Raw genomic sequence first — 24,670 nt, forward strand, 5'->3', positions numbered from 1 at the left:
AGAAGGCTTCCCATGGTGCGAGGTGGGAATTTATGGGATGACCTGATGAGGCTGAAAAATTGCGACCGGGGCTGTTTGGGGAAGTGTAGGCATCTGGTGGCCGGCCGGCGGTAAAAGGATCCACGCGGGACTGCGGAGGAAGCGAGCCAGCTTTGGGGAGTGAGCTTTCCCTGGAGGTTTCTCCAGATTTCCTTGACCTTTATCACCAGCAGAAGTTAACGTTTAACCAGCACGGGAGGCTGCAAGAGCGAGGACAGCAGCTGTCTGGACCTCAGGCTGCAAAGAGTGACCTGTCTGAACGCCGCTTGCCCACGTTTTCCTCAACCCCAGAGCCAGCGAGTCTCCTGAAAGGGAACAGGCTCAGAAGGAAGTAGGATTCCCAGCACGTAAGTCCCTGGCTTCATACTTAATCAGATGGTTAATTATTGGAAATTGCAACACCTGTACTTTGACTCTCGGTCCCAAGACCGATCACTGGCTTCACGTTAACTCACCTGAGGACCGGAGGTCACTACTGGTCACCACTAGGCCGGTGCCTCGCAGGATGACACCACGGCGCATGCGGGCACAGGCCCTCGTGCCGCTCGCGTGTGGCCAGGTAGGTGCTGGGGAGGATTTCCTGCCTGTCACTCAAGGGCAAAGACAGGACAGACAGGGGCACATCTGGTCCTTCCACTTGCATCCACTGTGGTTTTGGGTCCTTTGTTCCCCTGAGTCTCCGTTTCTTCCTCTCTAAAATGGGGATTTTTCTAGCACGTACCTTGTCAGGTAACTGTGAGGATGAAGTCTCAGACTGTCCGGAAAATATCCAGCACTCGGGAGATGATAGAGAAATAGCGACTCTTCCCTCAGCTGTAACGTGTGGAGCATCAAAGATAAGTCAGAGTCTACCTGTGGAGTGTGATTTGAGGAGAGCTGGAGGGTCTCGCCGCCCACTTGCCGTGCTGATTGTAGTCCCGTCCGTCGGAAGATGCCAGCCTTGAGAAGGTCATGGCTTCTCCATCAGGCTTGAGTTAAAACAATGCTTCTGAGTGGTTAGTGTGTGTTGGGATTCACCTTCTGCATCTTTAACATATCCTCAAAGACACGCGAGATGCGGAGTCAGGAGAGGTGAGGAGGACAGTCGCCCAGGACCTCCTGGCTCGTGACCACACAATTAGCACTTAGATGTTGTTGTGGCACAGCCTGGCCCCTGCCTCCTGCCATTCTGGGGGAGCCTTGCATTTTTAAAGCAATGCCCATGTCCCAGGCAGAGAGTACTCACACGAGCCCGTTGGAGAGTAAGGAGTGGGGTCCGGAGGGACAGGACCAGAGATACAGGACTGTCGGCAGGAGGGGGATGGGAAATGTGGAGGTGGGGAACGTCAAAGCTCAGCCGGAAAGTGGCAAGTGCAGGACAGGACACACGGTCGGTCGAAGGCTCTGGGCTTCCAAGGTGGCCTGAGGGCACGGCAGGCATTATCGAGATACTTTCCCCATGCACAGGCTTGGGGCCCGGTGCTCCCAGTTCTGAGGGTCCCTGACCAGAGGAGGCCAAACCCCTGGGGGCAGTCTACGCTGCCCTTGGTTCGCCTAGTGATCCAGTGTGTTGGGTCCAGGAAGTGACAAGTGGCACTCATATTGCCAGGGGTAAGTCCAGGGTTCAGCCTTGCACTTGCTCTTAGGGTTACCCGCATGGAAGTGTGGGCATAGAGAGGCACCCCGGGACGCTCATGCGGGATGTACTCACAGAGTGGATTGAGGGCATTTTGAAAACAGGAATGTATTGGTGCTGCTTGAAATTTAAATCTTCATAGTGGAAGAAGGATAAATAGACCTTAAGTATGTTAAGCAAAGCTTGACACAACCATGGGGAGAGATCAACGAACTCACCATCATAATGGAAAATTTCAACACATCATTAGCGATGATAGTAAACTGATGATTGATCAAAGGGACACGGATGTTAGATTTGGAAAATTTCGATAAGTAACCATCGTCATGTATTGGACATAAATAGAAGCCCTCACCAGAGAGCTAGAGAATGCTCTTTCTCGAGTGCATGTGAACTGCTGCAAAATTTGAGGATGTAACAGGCTGTGGCCTAAATCTCAACACCTGTCAGAGAATCGCTATTACCACGAGTTCCCTCACTCCGATGCAGCTCAGGTCAGTTCAGTTCAATTCCGTTCCGTTCAGTTCAGTTCAATTCAATTCTGTTCAGTTCCATTCAGTTCAGTTCAATTAAGTTCAGTTCAATTCAATTCAGTTCAATTTTTTTTAAAAGTAATAATTGCTATCTATGTCTGGAGTTTTCTTGAAGAGGTACCACAACTCACACATCAAGGGAAAAATACAATAGAAGTGAAATAATACTCAGAAATAAATGCTAATGGAATATGCTACATTTTAAAGCTTGAGATATGGATTGGAAGCAGGATGTAGAAGAAAACGTGTAGTTTCAAATGCTGATATTCTACATTGGAAGAGCACAGAAATTGAGACAAACAAACGTGCTAGAGAAATAACAGAATGAGGATAATCGAACACAGGCAATAATAAAGATCAAGAGGAAAAATTAATGAAAAAGAAAATAAAGGTAGATGAGGGCAGATCAACAAAGCTAAAGGGTTTTCTATTTAGAAACAGTTCTGGGGCGCCTGGGTGGCTCACTTGTTTGAGCGTCCAACTCTGGATTTAAGCTCAGTTCTTTATCTCAATACAAACTAAAGACAAGAAGAGGGGAAAATAACTAAATAATATTGTAAGAAAAAGGGTCGTCATTACAGGGGCACCTGGGCAGCTCATTCGGCTAAATGGCCGGTTCTTGATTTTGGTTCAGGTCATGATCACGGGGTCCTGGGATCGAGCCCCACATCGGGCTCCCTGCTCACGGGAAGTCTGCTTGAGGATTCTTTCTCCCTCTCCCACTGCCTGCCCACCGCCCCCGCTCATGCACTCTCTCTCTCTCTCTCTCTCTCTCTAATGAAAAATAAATCTTAAAAAAAAAGGAGACATCATCATAGATCCAACCAAGCAAAATGGTAATGAGTATATTAAAACAAGGAGACAAACCTTTGTCATTAAATTTAAAAATTTGAAATTATATTAAATTTACATTTGAAATAACATCAAGGGGAAATAGAAATCCTACTGATCGGTCCTAAATAAGAAATAAATTGATTTGTTCAGAATATTTCTTCAAACACGGGAGGAGGGGCAAATTATTTTTACGTATGGTTTGTCACACACTGTCAGTGACTTGGATAATTCTAAATTTCAAAATTATATAAATTGCTTAGAGAATTAAAAAAGAAGGGATTTTTCCAGTCTATGAGACCACAGAATCTGCCACTAGAGAAAATCCATGTTAGCAAGAAAAATTACAATTTTATTCATGAGAAAGTCGTAAAAAGTCGATGCAATGGTTAATGCGCCAGTTTTATCCCAAGAATAAAAGGATTATTTGAAAAATTAGAAAATGTATTAACGACATCATCATATTAATTTAGAGGAGGAAAAGTATGCTTTTCTCTTCTGATGCAGAAAATATCTTGGTAAAATTGAACATCAATTGATTACAGAAGAAGGAATAGATGAAACCTTCTAATAAAGAATGTCCAACGAGACCATGTTATTAATAGTGAAATGCGAGCAGCATTTTTTTTAAAGCCAACCAGGTAAGGATGTTCACAGCTGCTTCTATTCAACAGCATCATGGAGACCCCAGAATAGTGCCAGGCACATACATATGAAACTTTTTTTTTTTTTTTTGTGAAGATTTATTTGAGAGTGAAGAGTTGGGGCAGGGGCAGGGGGAGAGGAGACTCCTGAGCAGACTCTGTGCTGAGGGAGGAGCCAGACCCGGGCTCTATCTTACAACCCTACGATCACAACCTGAGCTGAGACCAAGAGTTGGACACTCAGCCAATGCACCGCCCAGGCACCCCCACATACGGAATCTTAAATTTTAAGTTTCCTAGTAGCCACATCTTAAAAATTTAAAAATCCATGTAAACTGCAGTAGAATGAGAGATCTTATGTGATACCTCAGTGGAACATAGCCCTACACTCAAACTGTGTGCTGGGGAAAGTTCTTATGCTGCTTCAGTTTTTAGATTTGAATATAAATTATTAAATAAAAATAAATGAAGCATCCATTTCCTCACTAGCACTGGATGTGTTTCAAGAGCCCCACAGGCAGGTGTGGCTCATGGCTGTCGTCCTAGAGAGCAGAGTCCTAGATAGTGTAATGAGGCAAGAAAGAGAAATTAGAAAAAGGACTAGAAAGATATTGAAATCTGCTCGAAGTAACAGACAAATTATTAAAACCTTGAAGAGAATGTAATTAGGTAGCCAGAAAGAGAACCAAATCTACAGAATCAATGGAAATTCTTTTTTTAAAAGATTTTTTAATTTCTTTCAGAGAGAGAGATCATGAGTGGGGGAGGAGCAGAGGGAGATGCAGACGCCCTGCTGAGTAGGGAGCCCGATGCGGGACTCGATCCCAGGACCCCAGGATCATGACCTGAGCTGAAGGCAGACCCTTAACTGATTGACCCCCCCTCAACTCGAATTCTATACTTTAGCAATAAAGAGTTATCCTCTTCGATCACTAACAAGAAAGATAACCTTTTTACATATTTATGAGACATTTTGTTTCCATTTCTGATAAATGCCATAATTCAAATGAGCTTTCTTTTAGTTGGAAGGTCTTTTTATATTATAAAACCTAACCCCCAGTTAGCAAATTTTAAATACCTCTTTCTATTTGCTTGTAGGTTCTCTTCCGAATTTCTATGGTTTGAAGAACTGATATTCCTTTTTAAAGATTTATTTTATTGTATTTATTTTAGAGAGAGAGTGTGTGTGCGTGTGCATGAGCGGGGGAAGGGCAGAGGGAGAGGATCTCAAGGAGACTGTGCATTGAGTGTGGAGCCCAATGCAGGGCTCGACCTCACGACCCTGAGATCATGACCTGAGCAAAAAATCAAGAGTTGGATGCTCAACTGACTGAGCCACTTCAGAACAGATACTCTTTAAAAAAAAAAAAAATGTTCTTTATTTATTCATGAAGACACAGAGAGAGACAGAGAGAGAGGCAGAGACACAGACAGAGGGAGAAGCAGGCTCCACGCAGGGACACTGCTGGGGGACTCGAACCCGGGACCCCGGGGTCACGCCCTGAGCCGGAGGCAGACGCTCACCCCCTGAGCCCCAGGAGTGGTGGATTTCACTTGATTCTCACCTCCTGGTCCAGAGGTCTGAGCGGGGGTCAGCCCCTCCGTCACCACGCTTGTCCTCGGCGAGCCCCCTTGTCTTCATCCAGGTTTACCACGCAGTGTGCTGCAAGGGGGTGGGGGCCGCCCTCTCCAGAGCCTGGAGTCCTCGCCCGGGGAGCCCTGTGCGTGCAGCCACCTGCCGCCGGCCCGGCGGGTGTGTCCAGCGGGCTGCTCCCTCTTCCCACTGAGTCCCGCGGCTCCTGCCCACCTCTCGCCTGCAGGAGCCCACCTCCGTGCTGGGGGGAGCAGCGTCCTAGCGTCCTGCCCTCACCGAGCCACTGAGGCAGGGAGGGAGCCACGCACCAGGGGCCGGGCTCCCTACCAGCCCATTAGCCCCACCCCCCACCTGCTGCAGGCCCGGCCCTGCCCTCCAAGGCCTCTGTTCCTGGCCAGCAGTGTGCCGCATGCTGCGTGTGCGTGCGTGTGCGTGCGTGTGCAGGAGTGGGCTCTGTGCACACCTTAAAGGAGAAATGAACCCTGCCTGCACCCCCCCCCCAGTACTGCACTGCTCGGCCTGCCTGAGGGGGTGTGGGAGGAAGGAAACCCAAGAATCTTGCCATTTGTGATGGGCCTTGAGGCCTTATGCTAAGTGAAATAAGAGAAAGACAAACACCGTAGGTCTGACGTCCCTCACAGGTGGACTCTAAACAACAGAACAAACAAGAGAACCTGGACTTACAAAGAAAAGATTGGCAGTCGCCGGGGTGGGGGGGGTGACCTGGGGGGGGGGGATAGATAACCAGAAATATCAACTTGCAGCCATAAAATATAGATATTGCAGAGATGTCATGGCAGCAGGGAGGGTACAGTGGATCGTGTTGTCAGCTTGGGGTGGTGACAGCTGGTGCGCAGGCTCGTTTCACCACCTATGCAAGCGTCCGATCGCCGTCCTGACACCTCAAAGTCCCATAATATTGTAGATCAATTATACCTCAGTTAAAAAAAAAAAAAAAAGCCAGGGGCATTACTGTACACCCACTATAAAACATCAGAAAATCCGTCTTCAATCAGGTGTTTTTAAAAATGTTCTCTTTTAAAAAGAAAAAAAAATAGAAATTTGTGTGCTGAGTGCTGGTCGGCTTCAGGGTTAGAGCAGGATTTTGAATCGTATGAACTGGGCAGGTCCTCGGCTGCTCCTGCGACTCTCCGACCAGGACCGACGGGCTGGGCAGCGGCCTGTGTGTGGAGGGGCTTGGTGGCCGCCCTGTCACCCCCAGGCAGCGGGCACCGACGGCCCGGGGCTGGCCGAGCCAGTCCCCCCCGCCAGCCCTGTCCGCGCTGGTCCTTCCTCCTTGAGAGCCGGGCAGCCCGCAGTTGCGCAGAGGTCGCCCTGAGGGTGTCCCCGAGTCTGGGTCCTGCACGGAGCCAGGGACGCAGAGCCCTTTCCCTGCGCCTGTGGCCCCGGCCCCGCCGTCTCCGCTGGCCCCGTGGTCCTGCTCTGCCTCCCTCCCCCCGCCCTCGGGCCGGGTGGGGAGCCGCAGGGCGGAGGTGGGAGATGCTGCGGGTAAATAAGCAGAGCCGTCTGCTGATTGGCTTTGGGGAGGCGGACACTGTCTATATAAGTGGCAATCACATCCTCTGTGCCTTTGAACTGTCACGGAAGAGAGGAGAGAGGAGAGCGAGCCGAGCGGGCAAGCACCTCTGGGCTGCCTGTGAGTACTGCTCTTTGTCCTCGTAGCCCGAGGGACCAGCCACCCTGCCGGTGCGGCCCCTGCATGGCCGGCACCCTGGGGTCTCGGGCCCAGAGGGCTGCATCACCGCAGCCGGTCGGCATCCTCTGGCCGTGGCTCCGGACGGCTCGGCACCCAGCCGCAGGCTGCAGGGCGCCCTGGGAAAGCTCCCTCGACGTTGGCGCCAACCCAAGCCACCTGCCCTGGGTGTGTGTCTCTAAGCAAAAAGTCAGGCAGAGAAGCAGAAACTTGTGATGGTTTTTTGGCCCGCCGTCCCTCAAGCGCGACAGCCATAGAGCAAAGTGAGCAGGGATGGGCTTCCAGGCTGATTCGCGGTGCGTGTGGGGCACAGAGGCCGGGACGGTGGGAAGGGAGCCCGGGGCCGAGGGCACAGCTCCCCGCGGGAGAGCAACAGTCCCCCTACAGGGTCCTGAAGGCAGCAGCGGAGCAGCAGGAGGGCAGCAAGGGGAGCTGGGGTTGGGGCAGCAGGAGGGCAGCAAGGGGAGCTGGGGTTGGGGCAGCAGGAGGGCAGCAAGGGGAGCTGGGGTTGGGGCAGCAGGAGGGCAGCAAGGGGAGCAGGGGTTAATGAGCGAGCCGCCTGCAGGTGAGGATGCGCTCACCTGTCCTGCCGGGGACCACTGTTTTCTCCAGTTTCCAAGGGAGATTCAAGCAAGGGATCTGGGTTCCCCCCCTAATCCTATTTCTCTCTTATTTTCCCCTCCTAATCCTATCTCTCTCTTATTTTCCCTCCCTAATCCTATTTCTCCCTCAAAGGCTCCGAGAGCTGGCCGCTCACTCGGTTTCTGGGGCAGATGGGCGGCCTCTCCCCCACGGAGGTCGTCCCGAGAGCAAGGGTGCGGGTGACGGCCCGGAGCCAGAGCCGGCCTGCTTGGGCCCTGCGGGCTGCCACAGGGAAACAGAGCCTTCCCGGGTGGGGGCAGCCTGTGAGACCCCGCAGAGACAGCTGGCTCCTGGCGGTCAACGTGGGCATGACGAGGAGGGTCCGGACGGTTCTGAATGGGAAAGACTGAGTCCCTTACCGCAGCCTCTGCCCCTTTCCTGGACACGTAGCAGGTGCGCCCCTGTGCACACGGTCAATTTGATGACAGTAATTCAAAAAAGAAAAAGAAAAAAGAAAAGAAAACAAACCCTGCCAAGCCCTTACAAATGTAAATAAGTACTGGGTGGGGGAATTTACATTAGTTTTCCACTCTCTAAGAGGTGGATCCTTCTGAAAGTTTTACCCTGTAACCTCGGAAACTGAATCTGGTGGTGAGTCTGGGGAAAGACTCCAGGGAAATTAGACTTTGTGGGTAACAGAGGTTCTGGAGGGCGCCGGGTGCTCGTCAGCACATATGGAGGATGCTCAGGGCATCAGGGGCGACAGGGGTGACCGGGGCAGTGCCTGGGCACATGCACGGCCTAGAGGGAGCGACCCAGTCCTCCGGGTGGGCAGGGCCGTGACGGGAAGTGCAGGCGGCCGTGGGGCTGAGACGAGCCTCCAGCTTCCCCGAGCCCGTCCCCCCATTTCTTGGGCCAGGCTGGTGCTGCTACCTTGCAAAGCTGCCGTGACGACCGGAAGGACCCGGCTGGCCCGGGGAGGGTGACGGTTGCAGCATTTGCTCGGGTGGGAGGGAGTCGGGGAGGCCCTTCTCCGGGGGGGCACGGAGCTCAGCACACTTGGTCCAGCCTCTGCCTGCTTCCGCCCAGGTCACGGCTCAAGTTAGGGCTCTCACTGCCCACCTGCTCCTGCATCGGGACCTGCAGCCCCGCAGCACCCGGAGCACACCCTGGGCCGCAGGTGCCGCCTCCCCAGCCCAGGCCACAGCTTGCTCCGGGCAGGCCCGGGCGGCCACAGCCACAGCTGCGGGGGCGGAGGCCGGCTGCAGCACCCACGGCTCCTGCTGCCGGTGCCACGGCCCGATCGGGGCGCCAGCCCCTCTGAAGCCCGTCAAACGGCAGTTGGAACACGCGCGGGCAGCAGGCTCGGCAGAGGCAGGCGAGACCCGGCGTGCGTGAGCCAAGCAGAAGTTGGGCAGCAGCGGGGGCTCATCTGCTTTCCCTGGACAATAGGATGTGGCAACTGTGGGTCAACGTGTTCTTGGGCTTTGACTTGCAGAAGCCTCGCACGCAGGTTTCTTAGCAACAGCAGGCGCAACCGCCTCCGAGGAGCGGCAGGGAGATCGCAGTCAATATTTACCACTGACCCGATTTGTGAAAAGGAAAAAAAAAAAAAAACCAAAAAAAAAAAACAGGGACTCCATAAAGAGTGCGCCTACTGAACAGACTTACGGTGGCAGGTGCCGTGTATTTGAAATAGAGGATAAATCCATATGTGACCGAGCCGCAGGACGCGACCACTATTATGAAAAAAAGCAACCAGCTAGAGCATAATTTAATAGTGTCGCGTCTACGGGAAAGGCAGATGGTGGGGGCCTTCTGTGAGCTGTTCATGTGACTACGAGATGGAGAGAAAGGGGGCGAGGCCTTCAAGGGGGAGGACAGGTGCTTTCCATGCAAGGAAAGTGTCTTCTGGAATAACGTGAACTGAAGTGGAGACGGCGGGGGCGGGTGGGGAGTGAGTAATTGGAATTACCGGATGGTTCCTGTATGAACTTTTCAGAATAGCAAACATGGGTGAAAGCGATAAAATGTAAAAATTCTACCTTTGGGTCGAAATGCGAACAAGTGATAAAAGGTAGCAGAGAGGGGGTTTCCGTGCTTGCCGTGCCGCCTGGCGGGTGACGTGTTTGTCGCATTGTGGGTCTTCTGGAAAGAGGCTGACGACGTGCAAAACGGCGGAGAGCCTGACACCTGTTAACTCCGTTCGGGCGTGGACGCCTCCGAGGGACAGACCCCACGGGAGGTGAAGCAACGTGGCTGGTGGTGGCAGCAGCCGACAAGGGACAGGCTGTGCGGCAGGTGCACGGTGTCCGGACACAGCCACCCCGTGGAGCCTTCCCGGCAGGTGTTACTTAGGGTGAACGCGTGCACTCCGGGCACAGTAGCTGGGCAAACGGGACAAATGAGTGACAAGCGAGGTGCCCACCGCCCTAACTGTCCGAGATCAGGAGTAAATCGGAGCGACATCAACAAGGTTGTGGCCAACGTATTTTTCCTGAGGTCGCTTCAGATTTCCGTTCCTTGGTCACCTCAGGTCACACCAGAATACGTTTGCAGGGATGATGAAAGTGGCAGTAGCATGTGTTCCCGGGGTGGGGGGTGGAAGGGAAATCGCTATCTCTCTCTGGGCCCTACCCTGGAGAGCTGTGGGCCGAGTGTTGCTCATTAACCAGGCCATGAAGCAGAACCGGTTCCCTCCCTGCTCGCAGCTGCTGCCGAGGAAAGAGGCCGGCCGGGGGCTTTGTCCGGGTGGGGCTTTCCTACGGTTGCCCCTGCGCCACCCTGGGGTTCGGTCACCCCAGGTGACCCAGCCAGGTCAGGCCCCTGTTGTCATACGATGGTTTCCACACACACGAAGCAAAAAACGTTGCTCAGAGCCCCGCGCCTCCTGCCGCCAGCGTCTCACCGCCCGGTTTACGGGGCAGGAGGCCGACTGGGGGAGGCCAGCGCGGCGGGGCAGCGGCCCAGCCTCCTGCAGCACAGCCGGGCCTCCAGCCTGTGGGTCAGGTCGGACCCCAGGTGCACATTCTCTCTGCTCGGGGCCGGTGCGGTGCAGCGGGATCATCCCCAGCGCGGACACGCTGGCCAGACGGGGGGCGGGGGGTGCTGCCCGAGTGCCCGGTGCCGCCCGTTAGAGCCCTGCCTTGGCCGGAGCTCATGCCTTGGCAGGTTACTGATTACGTACCTCGCTCGGAATTCCGGGCATAATGGCCACATGTCTCAGACTGGAGGCGGCGGCGACAAGAGGTTGGGGCGCCTGGCACAGGTACGCCTCCCAGAGAGCTGGAGCCAGCCCGTCCTGTTCCCTTGGGCCCGGAGCCCCAGCTCCGCAAGCCAGGCCCTGGGGAAGCAGCCTGGACACTGTGGCCTCCAGGGGGTGCCCGGGAAACCTTCCCGGAGGGGACAGGGGTGGGGGGGGTGGACACGGGTTTCCAGAATTTAGTCTTTTTTTTTCAGGCTTTGTCAACCCAAATGCTGGCCAGGGTTGCCGGCACGTGCCACCCCTGTGCCTGAGTCCAGTGCATTCAGGGGGGGCCAGGCCGGGGTGCGGGGTCCAGGGGGCCCCTAGCTTCTCGGCCGAGGCCCTTTTCCATGAGTTCAGGAGGATGGTACCATTCCTGACGAGGTTATTACGAAGATTAGTAAGAGAGTACGTGCCGCGAGCTCCACATGCTGCTGGGCACCGGTCCGCTAGTATAAATGCCGATGGATGAGAGTCCCTGTCTCGGCAAGGACGCCCCAATGTGCATGAAAGTGAGTGGGAGACTGTGGTACGTGTGCGATCGGAGGTACCTGCCTTAAGCATCGGGGTTGCAGGAAGGGCACTTGGGCAAGAAGGACACGGAGCTCGGAAAGCGTGGCCACCCCTCGCTCCACACACAGGAAGGGCCTGACGTCTCCAGGCCCTAACGCTTCAGACTTCCCACTTGTAAGATTAGGGCGGCAAAGGCTCAGGTGTAACCAAGCTTAAATGAGGCGGGAAGCCCGCCTTGGGTCTCTAGTCATGCCCCACCCGCTGAGCCCCGCTCCCAGGACACCTGGATCCTGTACGTTTTGCCTGTGGGAGGTGCTGGGGGAGCGTGGAGGACACAGATATCCCCTGTGGACACTGGCCGAGGCTCCCCCGCGGGGCCGGCTCCGGCCGGGCCAGCCTGCTCAGATCTCCGCTCTGTCCCGGATCGGGTGGGAGTGGGGCGTGGAGGCTCCCCGAAGCTAACCGGCCTTCCTCCCGGGTAGTGAGCAGTGAAGATAAGGTGCAAGCCCAGGACTCTGAACAGAGTCCACACTCCGTCCTGCGTGTGCACTGCCTCCCGGAGCACCTTCTCCTGCGGTTGCTTCTCCTCCCACGTGCGAGAGTCTGTGGAGTCTCTCGGTAGCTCTCAGGGCTTGTGCGCGGCGGCTACCGACCATCTGCACACAGGACTGACTCGTTCAGAGAGCTTTCTGGAGGAGCGTGGGCTGGGTGGGCTGGGCGTGCGAAGCCAAGGCCTGCGTGCATCGCGGCCTCCAAGAGGCGCGTTAGTAGGTTTGTAGGCAGGGAGGTCTGAGCCTCAAGCCCTCGCCCTGCTCCCAGGCCCTACCCCTCACTGTGCCATCTGACGGCGTCCCCCAGCACAGCCCAGGGCCCCAGGGGTTGCAAAGACGCTGCGAGGTTTCTGAGGACTCCTTCAATGTCTTGGCTGGTCCTGGGTCCGTTCAGGTTTTCTATTTCTTCCTGTTCCCGATGTGGTGGTTTGTGTGTTTCTAGGAATTCGTCCGTCCGTTCCTTCCAGGTTCCCTAATCTGTTAGCTTATCTGTGGTTGCTCGTAATACAGTCTCATAATCGTTTGTTTTTCTAGGGTGTTGGTTATGATCTCTCCTCCCTCGTTCATGATTTTACATATCTGGGTCCTTCCTCTTTTCTTTTCTGGGGAGTCTGGCTGGGGGTTTATGGATCTCATTCGTCCTTTCAAAGAACGAGCCCCCAGCTTCATTGATCTTTTCTACTGTTCCTTTGGTGTCTACTTCATTGGTTTCTAGTCTTATCTTTATTATTTGTCTTCTCCTGCTGGATTTAGGCTTTATTTGCTGTTCTCACTCCAGCTCCTTTAAGGGTAAGGTCAGGTTGTGTATTTGAGACCGGTCTTATTTCTTTTTTTCTTTTTTTTTTTAAGATTTTATGTATTTATTCATGAGAGACAGAGAGAGAGGCAGAGACACAGGCAGAGGGAGAAGCAGGCTCCCTCTGGAAAGCCTGACAGGGGACTCGATCCTGAAACTCCAGGATCATGACCTGAACCAAAGGCAGAGGCTCAACTGCTGAGCCACCCAGGCATCCCGAGACCTGTCTTATTTCTTGAGAAAGGCTTGTGTGGCTGTGTACTTTCCTCTTAGGGAAACCTCTGCTGTATCCGGAAGGTCTTGAACAGTCGCATTTTCATTTTCATTTGTTTCTGTGAATCTTTAAAATTCTTCTTTAATCTCCTGGTTGACCCATTCATTCTTCAGTTGGATGCTCTTTAGTCTCCATGTATTTGCGTTCCTTCCAGATGCTCTCTTGCGGGCTAATAAGGAGGCAGTTGATGGAATGAACACTGGGTGTTACATGCAACTGATGAATCACTACACTCCACATCGGACCATAATACACTATATGTTAATTAACTGAATTGAAATTTAAAAAGAAAAGAAAAGAAGCTGCGTTTGCAAAACACTGGGATTTCCATTTTGTAAAGAGATGAGCTCAAGGACCATGGATGGAAGAAACAGGTGAAATCATGTTTCACCGAAGGAGAGGGAGGAGCTGTTGCTCCTGGTTCTCCTACCTCACAAAATGAGGTACTTTTGCTCAGTTAATACATTTATTTTTATTTTTTAAAAATACTGTTTTTAAGAGCAATTTTAGGTTTGCAGGAAAATTGAGAAGGCAGTTCAGAGTTCCCATATGTGCCCTCCGCCCCTCACCCCCCACCATGCCCCACATCATTTCCTCTAGTTTTAATAAAAAAATTTGCCCCAATGCCAACTCTGAGGGGCACTTAACTCATTATCCCATTTAACCTCCCAAGAGTGCTTAGGGATGGGCATTTTGACCAGGCGCCTTTGTGCAGGGCTAAGGGGGTGTCAGAGCTCAAGGATGTGCCACAGCGTCATCGCCATCCTGACGGAGGAGGTGGCCGTGCCCCCAGGCCTCTCGGGGGCCTGTCGAGATTCTTCACTGGCTACACCGTCATTGAAAAAAATGCTAATTTAAAGATTAAATTTAAAGCTCCTAAATTGTTAACCAGAGTCTCCCCAGTTAGGGAAGAGCATGGGGATTTCTCTTAAGGCAAGTACAGAGCTAGCCACCCTATTGTTAGAAGACTCTCATTGCTGGAAGCTTCCTCGTGGTGTGGGTTAGAAGAAGCATTTCTGGCGTCGGGGTTATTTCTGCTTCTGCACCCGCAGAGGAAATGTCCATCAAGGAGCCAGGTGACTCAGAGGAAAATTGGTCCAATTACTTATATGCCTGGATTGGTGCTGATGTGCGTCAGGGAAAGAGACAAGGCCTCCGGCCCCGGGGAGAAGCGTGTTTCAAATCCTAATTACGGTTCATTTTTCTTGGAATAGTGTATAAAAAGTATAAGCACTTTTTATAAAGTTAGAGGAGGAAGACCAGGAAAGGTTGCAGTGTCCAGCGTCCCAGGGTTTGGACAAGACCTGGCTGCTGAGCAGCTGCAGGCAGGACCACAGACAGACACAGAGCACCCCTTTGCGGCGGGCCCCCGGCCACCCCCGGTGCTGACTGACTCCCCAACACCCAAACTGTGGACTTGGTCCTGTCAGTTCAGCTGTGTCATCTCTGAGGTCCCACGGGCACTCAGCCCCCGACCCCCACGGCGTATGGGACACCCTTCAGGGCCTGGTGTGGGTTCTGGCCAAACACTGTGGCTGAGGTTGGTCCAGGCTCTGGTGGGACTTTGGAGCCACAGGAGAGGGAAGCTCCAGTCCAAGGTGAAAATTCGGGTCTATGCTGGGCTAACTGAGCTGTTAGTGAGGCTGGAGGCCCAGAGGCTGAGCATGGACGTGAGGGACCCGGAGGGTATGGGTCAGTTCCGTGGGGGTCATTGTCTCTCTCTTAAAAAAAAAAAAAATTAAAAGATTTTTATTTATTTGAAAAAAAGAGAGCATAGGCAGGTTGGAGGAGACAGAGGCAGAGGGAGAAGCAGGCTCGCCGCTGGGCAGGAGCCTGAGATCATGACCAGAGCCACAGGTGGATGCTTAACCCATTGAGTCCCCAGGTGCCCCAGGACCTTTGTCTCTTGGGGCTTTTTCTAAGGCAGATACTGGTTGTTTTAAAGGTAAAGAGTAGGGTAGGGAAGCCTGGGTGGCTCAGCGGTCAAGCGTCTGCCTTCAGCTCAGGGTGTGACCCTGGGGTCGTGGGATCAGGTCCCACGTCAGGCTCCCTGCATAGAGGCTGCTTCTCCCTCTGCCTGTGTCTCTGCCTCTCTCCCTGTGTCTCTCATGAATAAATAAATAAAATCCAAAAAAAAAAAAAAAAAAAAAAAGGAGTAGGGTATACTAGAACATATTCCAGAAAGAAAATGTTTACAGGACCAGAAGATGTTTGGTTCGTCCACTCATATCATCACTCATTCATCCCCTAGACCACAAGCATTTGAGGAGCTCAGTGTGACCTCGGGTCAGTGCTTGGTCCTGAGAAAGCACAAAGCAACAGTTGAAGATGCTGCTTGGAGAAGCTCCCGTTAGCAGGGAACGTCCGCGCAAAGATAAAGCACAAAACCAAATAAGCCGTGGGGCAGGCAAGAGGGACGAGGGAGTGCAGGGGAGTTCAGACCTGCCTGACCGAGAAGCCAGCGGGTGGGGGCAGGGTGCAGACCGGGCAGGCCAGGGTCCCTGCATCCACGCAGCACGGTGACGGCGCACACAGAATCCCGGGCTGGCCTGCCGGGGATCAGATGATGTCCACACAGGCTCCCCTGAGGGCCTGCAGGGGCGTCACTCCCAGGCTGCATCATGGTCGACGTTTTCCAGCCAATGTCTGCCCAGCTCGGGGGCCTGAGCTATCAAATGGCTACAAAATGAGCACAAGATCCCCTGTGGCCATGGCAGTAAGAGCCTTCTAGAAAGGTCCATGTGGGACACAGTAGGCAAATAGATGGCAAAAGAACTGGGATGTCATGAGCCGGCCTCCTCTTATAATTTTTTCTGGGGGGTGAGACGGTGGGTGTCCATCCGTTTTCCCTGCGGTGCCCCGTGTTGGCCATCTGTGCTGCGTGGCTCACAAGGCAGCAGCCGATTCTCGGGGAACTGAAGCATCCTTCTTCTTCTTTTTTTTTTTTTTAAGATTTTATTTATTTTTCATGAGAGACACAGGGAGGGAGGCAGAGACACAGGCAGAGGGAGAAGCAGGCTCCACACAGGGAGCCCGACACAGGACTCGATCCCGGGTCTCCAGGATCACGCCCTGGGCTGAAGGCGGCGCTAAACTGCTGAGCCCCCCGGGCTGCCCCTGAAGCATCCTTCTTAATGTTTCCCAGCTCTGCACGCTGGGTCTCCACTTGTGCACATGCTACCCCCCAGCAGGGCACACGCAGGTGGCCCCAATACCTACTCCACTAGGATTTTTTTTTTTAATTTCTTTTATTTATTAGAGAGAGAGAGAAAGAAAGAAAGAGCACAGAGGGGAAGGGCAGAGGAGAGAGACACAGCAGACTCTGTCCAGGACATGAAGCCTGACGCAGGACTCGATCTCATAACCCTGAGATCAGACCTGAGCCCAAGTGAAGAGTCAGATGCTCACCCTCCTGGGCCACCCGGGCACCCCATCCACAGGACATTTTTAATAGTCATTCACAGAGTACAAATCATCGAGGAAAAGATCATGAGATTCGATTACCTAAAAATTGAAATTCTTATAGATCATCAGCAAAATTAGGTCAAACAAAAACAAGAAGAAAATGTCTGCAGGATGCATCACAGAGATAAGAGAGAACCTAGTACAGCAGAGCTTTCCCAATTAAGTAAAAGCAGTGGACAAGCAATTCAAAAAACAAATCCACACGGCAAAGAAGCGAGAGAAACGCACTGAACCTCATTAATCCAAAAAAAAAAAAAAAAAAAAAAAAAAAAACCGGACTCGTCAGTCCCCGGGAGGCTGGTAAAGCTCACAGTAGATTGCTCAAGCACAGCCCTGGCGACAGCACGGCCGAGCGAGCACTGTCACACGCTCCCGCCAGGAGAGCACTTCGGGGAGCTAGGATTCTGGGGACACGTGTGGCCCTGTGACTTTAAGATACAGAAAATACGTATTTAATAAGACTTCGTTCCATGGAAATTATGAGGTCAACGCTCTTCCTTTCAGAAAAGTGTAACGCACACAACGTGTGGAGAAATGTGGATTATGCCTCCAGGTGTCTGACGGAAGAGCCAGTAGGTGCCATTTATCGAATGTTCCTTTTGCGCCCCCCGTTCTAAGCTCTTTCCAGGTACTCGCTGATTGACACAGAAAAACCCTTTGCGGTCGTGCGGTTACCGTCACGGCTTTTGCTTCCAGGTCAAGGTTGCCACGGTGCCGATTTACCCCGGGCAGCACAGCCAGACACCTGGGTCAGAGGCCTGCGGCTCTCAGTCCTGACGTTTTGGCCGCTGGGCTCCAACAGCTCTTGCCCCTGACGCAGTTGGGACTGACCGAAACGTCCACCGATGGAAGCGTATCGTGACCACAGCACGCGTGAGCTATGAAATATGAACAAGGCTGAGACCCACAGGCTGGGAGAGCATCAACGCGGGACGCGCGCTCGTAACTGCTTAGACAAGTAAGCTGACAAAAACGCCTGCAAATCCATACAGTTTTAGTTGAATTTGAACCAACCAACTGGAAATACTTTGATCTGGGGTAAAGAGCGAGCTTTACTCTCTGTGCAAAGTTTGAAATAATCGGTCACTCCAAATGAAAACTCCGTTTCGAAGCCTGCAGGCCCAGGGACTTGTAAGCCAGAAGCTACACAGATAAAGCTTTGTGGCTTTGCGCTAAGAGCCTCCGGAAAGTCTGACCGTGATATTTTGGACGGGAAGCAGAGCTCTCCTGGGCCTCGAGCTTATAAACACAAACCGGGGACTCCAGGCCATCCCACGTTTTTAGCATCTGCTGATGCTGTGACTTGGAACCGTACTTTATGTCCCAATCGGTGTCACCCACACGGGTTCGCTAGATGCAAAGTGTATCCCCAAACAATAACACTGAGATGAGGGTTTGATCCAACAATCGGTCTTAAAACAACCTGGAAACGTCCAACGGTGCCCCCGAGGCCGCCCACAGAGCAGGGAGTGCTCTGCAGAAAGTGTCCTTGGAGACTGGAGAGAGCGCTGAGGGGTGGAAAGGCATCTCCAGACTGGCCCGCCTCTGCCAAGACGCCCTCCTGGAACACACCTCAGTCCTGCGTCTGTGAGCCGTCTTCATCCACGCGCCTCGGCACGCCGGGCCCGGCTTTAGCAAAGAATCCTGCCAGCCGGCTCATCGGGAAGGCTCCACCCTTGATACCAGCCGAGCGCTTCTTCCCTCACCCTAGACCCCGAACCGCGTTGCTCTGAGCGGCCGTGTTCCATCTGCGCCCTACCGTACCTGTTGGCTCTGCAGCCCGACCGCCGCCGTGGCCTAGGGGGCGGAATCCAGTCTCCCTCCCCTGTTGTAATAGTCTTGAATAAAATCTTCAGGTTGTGTTTAACAAACGTCTGGCAAGTCATTTCTTCTTAACACCTCTCACCTGATAAACGTGGTCAAGAAAAAGCCGCAGAAACCCGGCATGGACGACGGGAGCCGATGGAAGACGTGCTGGTGTACTGGCCCCACGTTCATCACCTGCGCCGTGTATGGAAGGTATAGACTCACCCCCGACCTGGCGCATATTCCCACGGGAAGGTCCATCCGGAGTGATGAAGCTGTGAACAGTGGGAGGAATTCAGAAATGCACCCCTTGCTTAGTACGTGGTGGTCCCTGACGAGTACAGGAAGCCCCTGGAGTTCTGAGGGGTGGGCTCCCACTGACTCCGGAAGCCACAGGGTGCAGGCAGCAGTCGGCGGGAGGTTATGCACCTGCGCTCCAGGGGCTGAGCCCGGGACGTGCACCGGGACGTGTGAGGTCGCTTCTGCACCGTGCTGAGCGATCGGCTCTGTCGCCTGCAGTTGTCGTGCGGGCCCAGGAGCCCAGAGGGTTCCGCTCACTTGCCTCCATCCAGCGGCTAGCCAGGGGCACGGCAGGACCGGGGGGGGGGGGTTCACCGTCCAGCTCGGGCAGGGCCGGCGTGAGGTGCGCGCGTCCAGTCCCTTTCTCTGCTGCAGATGGTGAGACGGGAGCAGCGGCTAGGGGTAGGGTAAGCACGTTGCTTCGTGTCCAAATCCACGGGGCTTCCACGGTCCGGACAGGGACGGAGGCACGCCCCAGCTGGGACCCCAGCTGTCACCGCCCGGGAGTGGAGCAGTCAGCTCCCCGGCAACTGGCCGCCCCGGGTGAGAGGTCGTCGTGTTTGCTGACAGATTTGTTTTCTCCGGCTGTGCAGGTGCTGCCTCTGGCAAGGCCCAGCTGCCATGGACTCGGCTGAATTCCGAAGGAGGGGCAAGGAGATGGTGGACTTCGTTGCCGACTACCTGGAAGGCATCGAGGGGCGCCAGGTGTACCCGGATGTGGAGCCCGGCTACCTGCGGCCCCTCATCCCCACCACTGCACCCGAGGAGCCAGACACATTTGAGGACATCATCAGTGACGTGGAGAAGATAATCATGCCGGGGGTGAGCGTGAACCCGAGGCCGCGGACGGGGCGGGGGGCTAGCGTTAGGGTAGGACCTACCGGGCGCTGGGCAGTTGCACATCTTATGCCACCTGGTCCTCAGAGCCACCTTGCTGGGGAGAGATTTCATCACTCCTATTTTCTAGCTGAGCCCACGGGGGCCCAGAGAGGTTAGGTGATCCGCCTGAGGCCGCACAGCGAGGACCCCATGGAGCTGGGCCAGCACCCCAGAGTGTGCGGGCCCCAGGGCAGTGCTTCCCCCAGGTCCCCAGGTCAGTCCCCCTGAGCCCCTGGTGCAGACAAGAGTCCTTCCACCCATTCCTGACATTCTTGCATTTAGCAAGAAGGCAGATCACAAGCCTGGAAGAAATGTTTTATTTATTTTACTTGAGACATTTACTTGGGGGGGGACAAGGCCCTGCTTCTGAGCAGACGCTGCCCTGGGAAGTGGGCCGGCTCCTTTACCTGCAGCCAGTGAGTCATGGGGCCACCGACCCGGCCAGGGCTGTTCCTCAAGACCAGGGCGCCTCTTCGGGGGCCGCTGCCCGCTTTCCAGCCTCCCAGGGGTTTCCTTTGACATTTGTGCTTGGAGCTAAGTGCAGGATTCCTGTTCTCGCCTGGAGGTTGTGCAAACACACGGAGCACTTCGCTTGCTCGCAGCCCCTCCAGGCAGGAGCGGTTAAATGTCAGGCGGAGGGGGTGGCATCTCTGCTGGCGTCTGGGCAGAACACCCTGGGGCTGCGGGGCTCAGACAGCAGACAGCTGTTTGCTTCTCATGGTCCTGAGGTTGGCAGCGCAAGATCAAGGTCGCGGGAGGATCCTCAGGCGGGCTCGCAGATGGCTGCCCCCCCCTCACTCCTGTGGCCTCTGCTCCTTGCCACGTCCGATGCACCCCTACCTGCTGTGGGGGCGGGGGCACTCCTAGTACCACCCACCTCGGTGTGAGTCAGGGCGTCAGCCCAGGACCTGGGAGCACAGGCACGCCCGGCCTCACCCGGAACGTGGGACACGACAGGATTGGGAGTTCTTGTCTTGAGTGCGAAGGGGGCGGTCGGGGCGTGCAGGGTCCGGGCCCCGGGGTGGGACTCTGGCCCTGCCCAATCCCCCGTGACTGCGGGGACAGTACGGGAGCTCCCAGGGCTCCATGGGCAGGTGTGCGGAGTGACAGCAAAGGCACGCGGACCCCCAGCGGAGAATCAGTCCCGTCCTGGCCTCCAGGGCCCCTGCCTCCCCAACTACAGCACCTCCGTGACCTGGGGGCGGAGGGTGTCTCAGAGGCTTTGTTCTGTTTCCTCAGAGCAGACCGGTCAGCAGCAACACATCAGAGAGGCAGAGCAGGCCCCCCCCCGCCCGCCCCCGTCTTCTCCCCTCCCCCGTCTCCTTCCCCTACCCTGGGACGTCCCCAGCCAGCCCTGCATTCCGGCTCCAGAGGCCTGTCCATGCACATCTGCCCCCCTCCCTCCCCCCCGGGGCCCCTGCAAGGCTGGGGACAGAGGAGACAGGGATGCAGGAGAGGATGGAGCCATAGTGGCTGGGGGGCGTCTTGCACAGGAGATTGAGTCGGGGGTGGTAAGACCAGCTGAGAAGTCTGAAATCAGGCCGGTTCTTTTTTTTTTTTTTCTCCTAATATGGGTTTTAGTTTTTTTAGAGCAGGTTTGGGGAAACCTGGCTCCTAACCTCTCTTGCTTTTAGAGAGGTCACAGGCTTGGCCGCAATCGGGGCCCGGCTCCCTCACACCCCGGGCACGGCTCCTCTGCACACAGGTGACCCACTGGCACAGCCCCTTCTTCTTCGCCTACTTCCCCTCGGGCAACTCCTACCCGGCGCTGCTCGCAGACATCCTGTGTGGGGCCATCGGCTGCGTCGGCTTCTCCTGGGTGAGCTTGCGGGGGCCCCGGGGCGGTGGGAGGCGCTGCCGTGGGGCCCGGGCACCTGTGCCCCCAGGGCCTGAGCCCGCGGCAGTGGCACCTGTGGGAGGGGAGAAGCGTTCAGCCCTGGAGACGGTGCCCGTGAGGGAACGTGGGATATGGGGACACGATACGGGGACACAGCCAGACAGAGGCTCCTCTTGGGGCCAACAAGCAAAGCCCGTCCCGCACGATCGGAGCTTTAGAGGTACCGGGAATTCACAGCCGCGGCCCCGCAGTTTCCGCAGCCTGGCCCGTCTTCCCGAGAGCAGAGCGTGCACAGCCAGAGCCGGGTGCAGAGGGCGCCAGGGGTCCCAGGGCCGCAGACTGCCATGTGGCGTGTCCCTGGGGCTGCGTCCTCGTGGGCGCTGCCTCCCGCAGAACAATCACCCGAGGCCCGCGCTTGAAGTGGTGCGTTGGGAGTGTTGGGTGCCCAGCACCGGGACCCAGCATCGCCAGGCTCCCCGCTCCACCCAGGAAGGCTTGGGCGAGGGGTCCTCCCTGCGGCCCTCCCCCGTGTCTGTGGAGCACACTCCCTCCTAAAGGACCCCCCCCCCCATTATCTACCAGGGCAGATGTCACTGGACCTGCCAGTCCGGAGCCGTCATGTCCCTTCCGGGTGACGTCTTGGCATCTGCCCTATGGTGTCTGTCCTTCCTGAGGACACTGATGTCTCTGGAACCCTGGAGGGCTGCCCCACTGTTCCCCAGCCATACAGGCCATGGCACGGGCTCCCACGCCGGGAGCTGGTCCGAGCTGGGATGGGCCGGGACCCTCCCACGGGGCTGCCTGGCGGAGAGAACAGGCTGCTCGTTCTTAGCAGCCATGCGTCACGAGCTGGCGTGTATCCCTGGGTGGGGACCAAGACCATCCTGCCGTCTGCCCTGGGCAATGACGGGAGAGTCCAAGATGGTACAGCAGCACCTCGAGCTCATGAGGGTGAGGGCAGCCACTGCCCCGGGGGCTCCCAAAGGATTGAGGCCACCTGGAACCCACTTCCCAGACTGCGTCCAGTCCCACTGACTCACTCGTGACTCTGGAGGAGGGCCCTGGATCCCGCTGTAAGCACTCAGACGGCTGGGGGGCGGCCAGTGGTGCTGGTGGAGTGCGACACCTTGCCGGAGAGTCAATACGGGCTGAGCAGCATCTGGGACGGAGAGATGCTGATCTGGGCTTCCATGGAGGAGTAAACCCTCCCGCTGCTCCCGAAATCCCACAAGACCTGGCCCTTGTTCAGACACCTGCCTCTGGAGACGGGTGGCAGACAAGGGGGGGGGGGAACGAGGGCGACGTCCCCAGGATGGGGGATGGTGAGGTCACCGTCCTTTCTGGGGCACATCTGGGGCCTGGGGACTGTGGTTCCCTGGGTTCTTGGAGGGCGGGAGGGAAGGGGGGATGGGAGGTGTGCTGAGCCCTGCAGCACCGGAGCCGAGCGGCCCCCCCGTCAGAGTTGCCAGAGCGAGGGGTCCTGCTGCTGCTTGTCCCCAGAGCCCCCGGACGGGAGAGCACGCCGCCCCGTTAATCCCACCCAGGGACGGGCCTCTTGAAAATGTTCAAGCCTCTTGGGCAACTGCCCCTGAGGCTCCAAGGGACCAAAGGGAGGAGCTGCTCCTCGCACAGGCGTCGGTCGGTCGGTCCCAGGCCGGCGGCGGCTGATTCCTCTCTTCTCGCCCCGCCAGGCTGCAAGTCCGGCGTGCACGGAGCTGGAGACGGTGATGATGGATTGGCTGGGGAAGATGCTGAAGCTGCCGGAGGCCTTTCTGGCCGGGCAAGTGGGAGAAGGGGGCGGGGTGATCCAGGTAAGGTGGCAGGGGGGGCGCTGTCCGGCTTTCTGGGGTGCAGGGGCTCCACACGAGGGCCTACAGGTGGGAGAAAGGAGGCCTTTGAACCTCCTGCGTGTCCTTCTGGAGAACAAGCGATGCTGAGCAGTTAGGAGCCTCTGGATCTGGGCGTGGGTCCTGGCGCTGGCTGTCCCTCTGTCCCCCAGGCTCAGAAGAGCCAAGAGGCCGTCAGGTGGACACCTGCGTGCTGAGCTGGGGGCAGCCACTGTGCACTTTGCGGGCATCAACCCGTTTAGTTCTACAAAAGACTAGGAGTTGGGGGCCGTTCCACACCGTTGCACAGGCGAGGGGACCGAGGCGACGAGCCCGCTTGCCCTGGCTGGTACGTTCCAGGGCTGGGCTCTGAGCCTGCATCTGTCTGTCGGCGGAGCGGTGACCGCCACCGCTGAGCACCCTGTCCGGGCGGCCAGCACGGCTGCGACTACGCCGCGTCACCCCAAGGCTTCTAGAACGCGCTAGGTCGCCGAGAACCACGATTGCCTGGAGTTGCGGCCTCTCCCACGCAGCGCGTCACGGGTCCTCCTCACGGCCGAGTGTGCACTGGATGGCGACATGCCGGGGGCGAGGCCGCGTGAGGGTTCAGGCGTGTCTTTCCCACCGGGCGCCTCGGGACAAATGCCACCGAGAATACCAGGGCGTTGTGCTCTTTTCCTTTCCCGGCACGGTTGGACCCTGGGCTCTGCTGAACCCGTCACCCTCCTTGACATCATATTTCTGGTGTCAAGTATATAATCATGAAATTGGGAAGCGCCATTGGCTGGAGGCTCCGAGAGGCGGGGAGGGCGGCCGGTGAAGACGCTGAGGTCCTAGCGCTCCTGGGTCGTGGTCGGTGGCCACGGACGCCCACAGTGGCCAAGCCCCCCACCCTGCGCCCCGCGCCCTCTGAGCCCCCGTGGGGCAGCTTCCCGTGGCCGCTGTCCCAGATTCTGGTGGCCTCAAGCAGCACAGAGCGATCCTCTCCAAATGCTGTAGCTCAGGTGTCTGATGCCTGCGAGGCTCCAGGCGGGACCGTTGCCGTTTCTAGTTTCTGGAAGCTTCCTGCCGTCCAGGGCCACGGCCCCTCCTCCGTCGCCAAAGCCGCAACATCCCTTCCCTCTGAGCCGTCTCGTGTGGCTGTGTCTCCCCCCGACCACAGACGAGGAACGTTCTCCGCTTCCAGGGCCCCGTGGGTCAGATGGGCCTGCTCACGTGGTCCAAGATGCTGCGTCTCAGCTCTTCATCGCACCGGCAGGATGCCCTCTCCGTGGAAGCCCTCACACGTGGGGGGGGGACCTGCACGTCTTTGGGGGGCCTTACTCCGCCGCTTGCACACAGGTTGTGTCGGAGGCCGGGAGGCAGGGCTAGCCTCGCAGGAGAAGCCCTCGTTCCCGTGCTGGGCTCGGGTCACTCTCGGCGGGGACTCTGTGCCAGGACTGAGGGGGGGTGCCTATGACACACAGGCTGAGCCTCCACCGCAGGCCGTGAGCCCACTTTCAACGTGAGCGTAGTAGGACAAGGATTTCCTCACTGTGCACTCGAGGTCTGCTCCCTGGACCCCCTCCCTCTCGTCAGGGATTGTGCATCCTCACCCTGCTGACCCTCAGGCCGAAGGCCACACTCG

At 56.1% G+C, this 24,670-nt stretch overlaps 1 protein-coding gene across 5 annotated transcripts in view; it reads left to right on the forward strand.

Annotated features, from left to right (window-relative positions):
• Window positions 1–212: 212 nt before the first annotated feature.
• DDC (dopa decarboxylase) overlaps window positions 213–24,670 on the forward strand; it is a 73,728-nt gene continuing 49,270 nt past the window's right edge. Inside the window, exons 1-4 of one of the 5 annotated variants that reach the window (XM_072760110.1) lie at window positions 213–386; window positions 19,095–19,323; window positions 21,086–21,199; window positions 22,909–23,028. In XM_072760110.1, the coding sequence (XP_072616211.1) occupies window positions 19,123–19,323; window positions 21,086–21,199; window positions 22,909–23,028 (435 nt within the window). In that variant the 5' untranslated portion in view covers window positions 213–386; window positions 19,095–19,122. Of the gene's footprint in view, window positions 387–6,634; window positions 6,914–10,214; window positions 10,370–10,400; window positions 10,821–16,722; window positions 18,415–19,094; window positions 19,324–21,085; window positions 21,200–22,908; window positions 23,029–24,670 lie in introns of those variants that run through there. The other 4 variants (XM_072760109.1, XM_072760111.1, XM_072760108.1 and 1 more) reach the window with 4 other exon arrangements.

Source organism: Vulpes vulpes, chromosome 5 (genome assembly GCF_048418805.1).
Source record: "Vulpes vulpes isolate BD-2025 chromosome 5, VulVul3, whole genome shotgun sequence".
NCBI classification, from domain to species: domain Eukaryota; kingdom Metazoa; phylum Chordata; class Mammalia; order Carnivora; family Canidae; genus Vulpes; species Vulpes vulpes.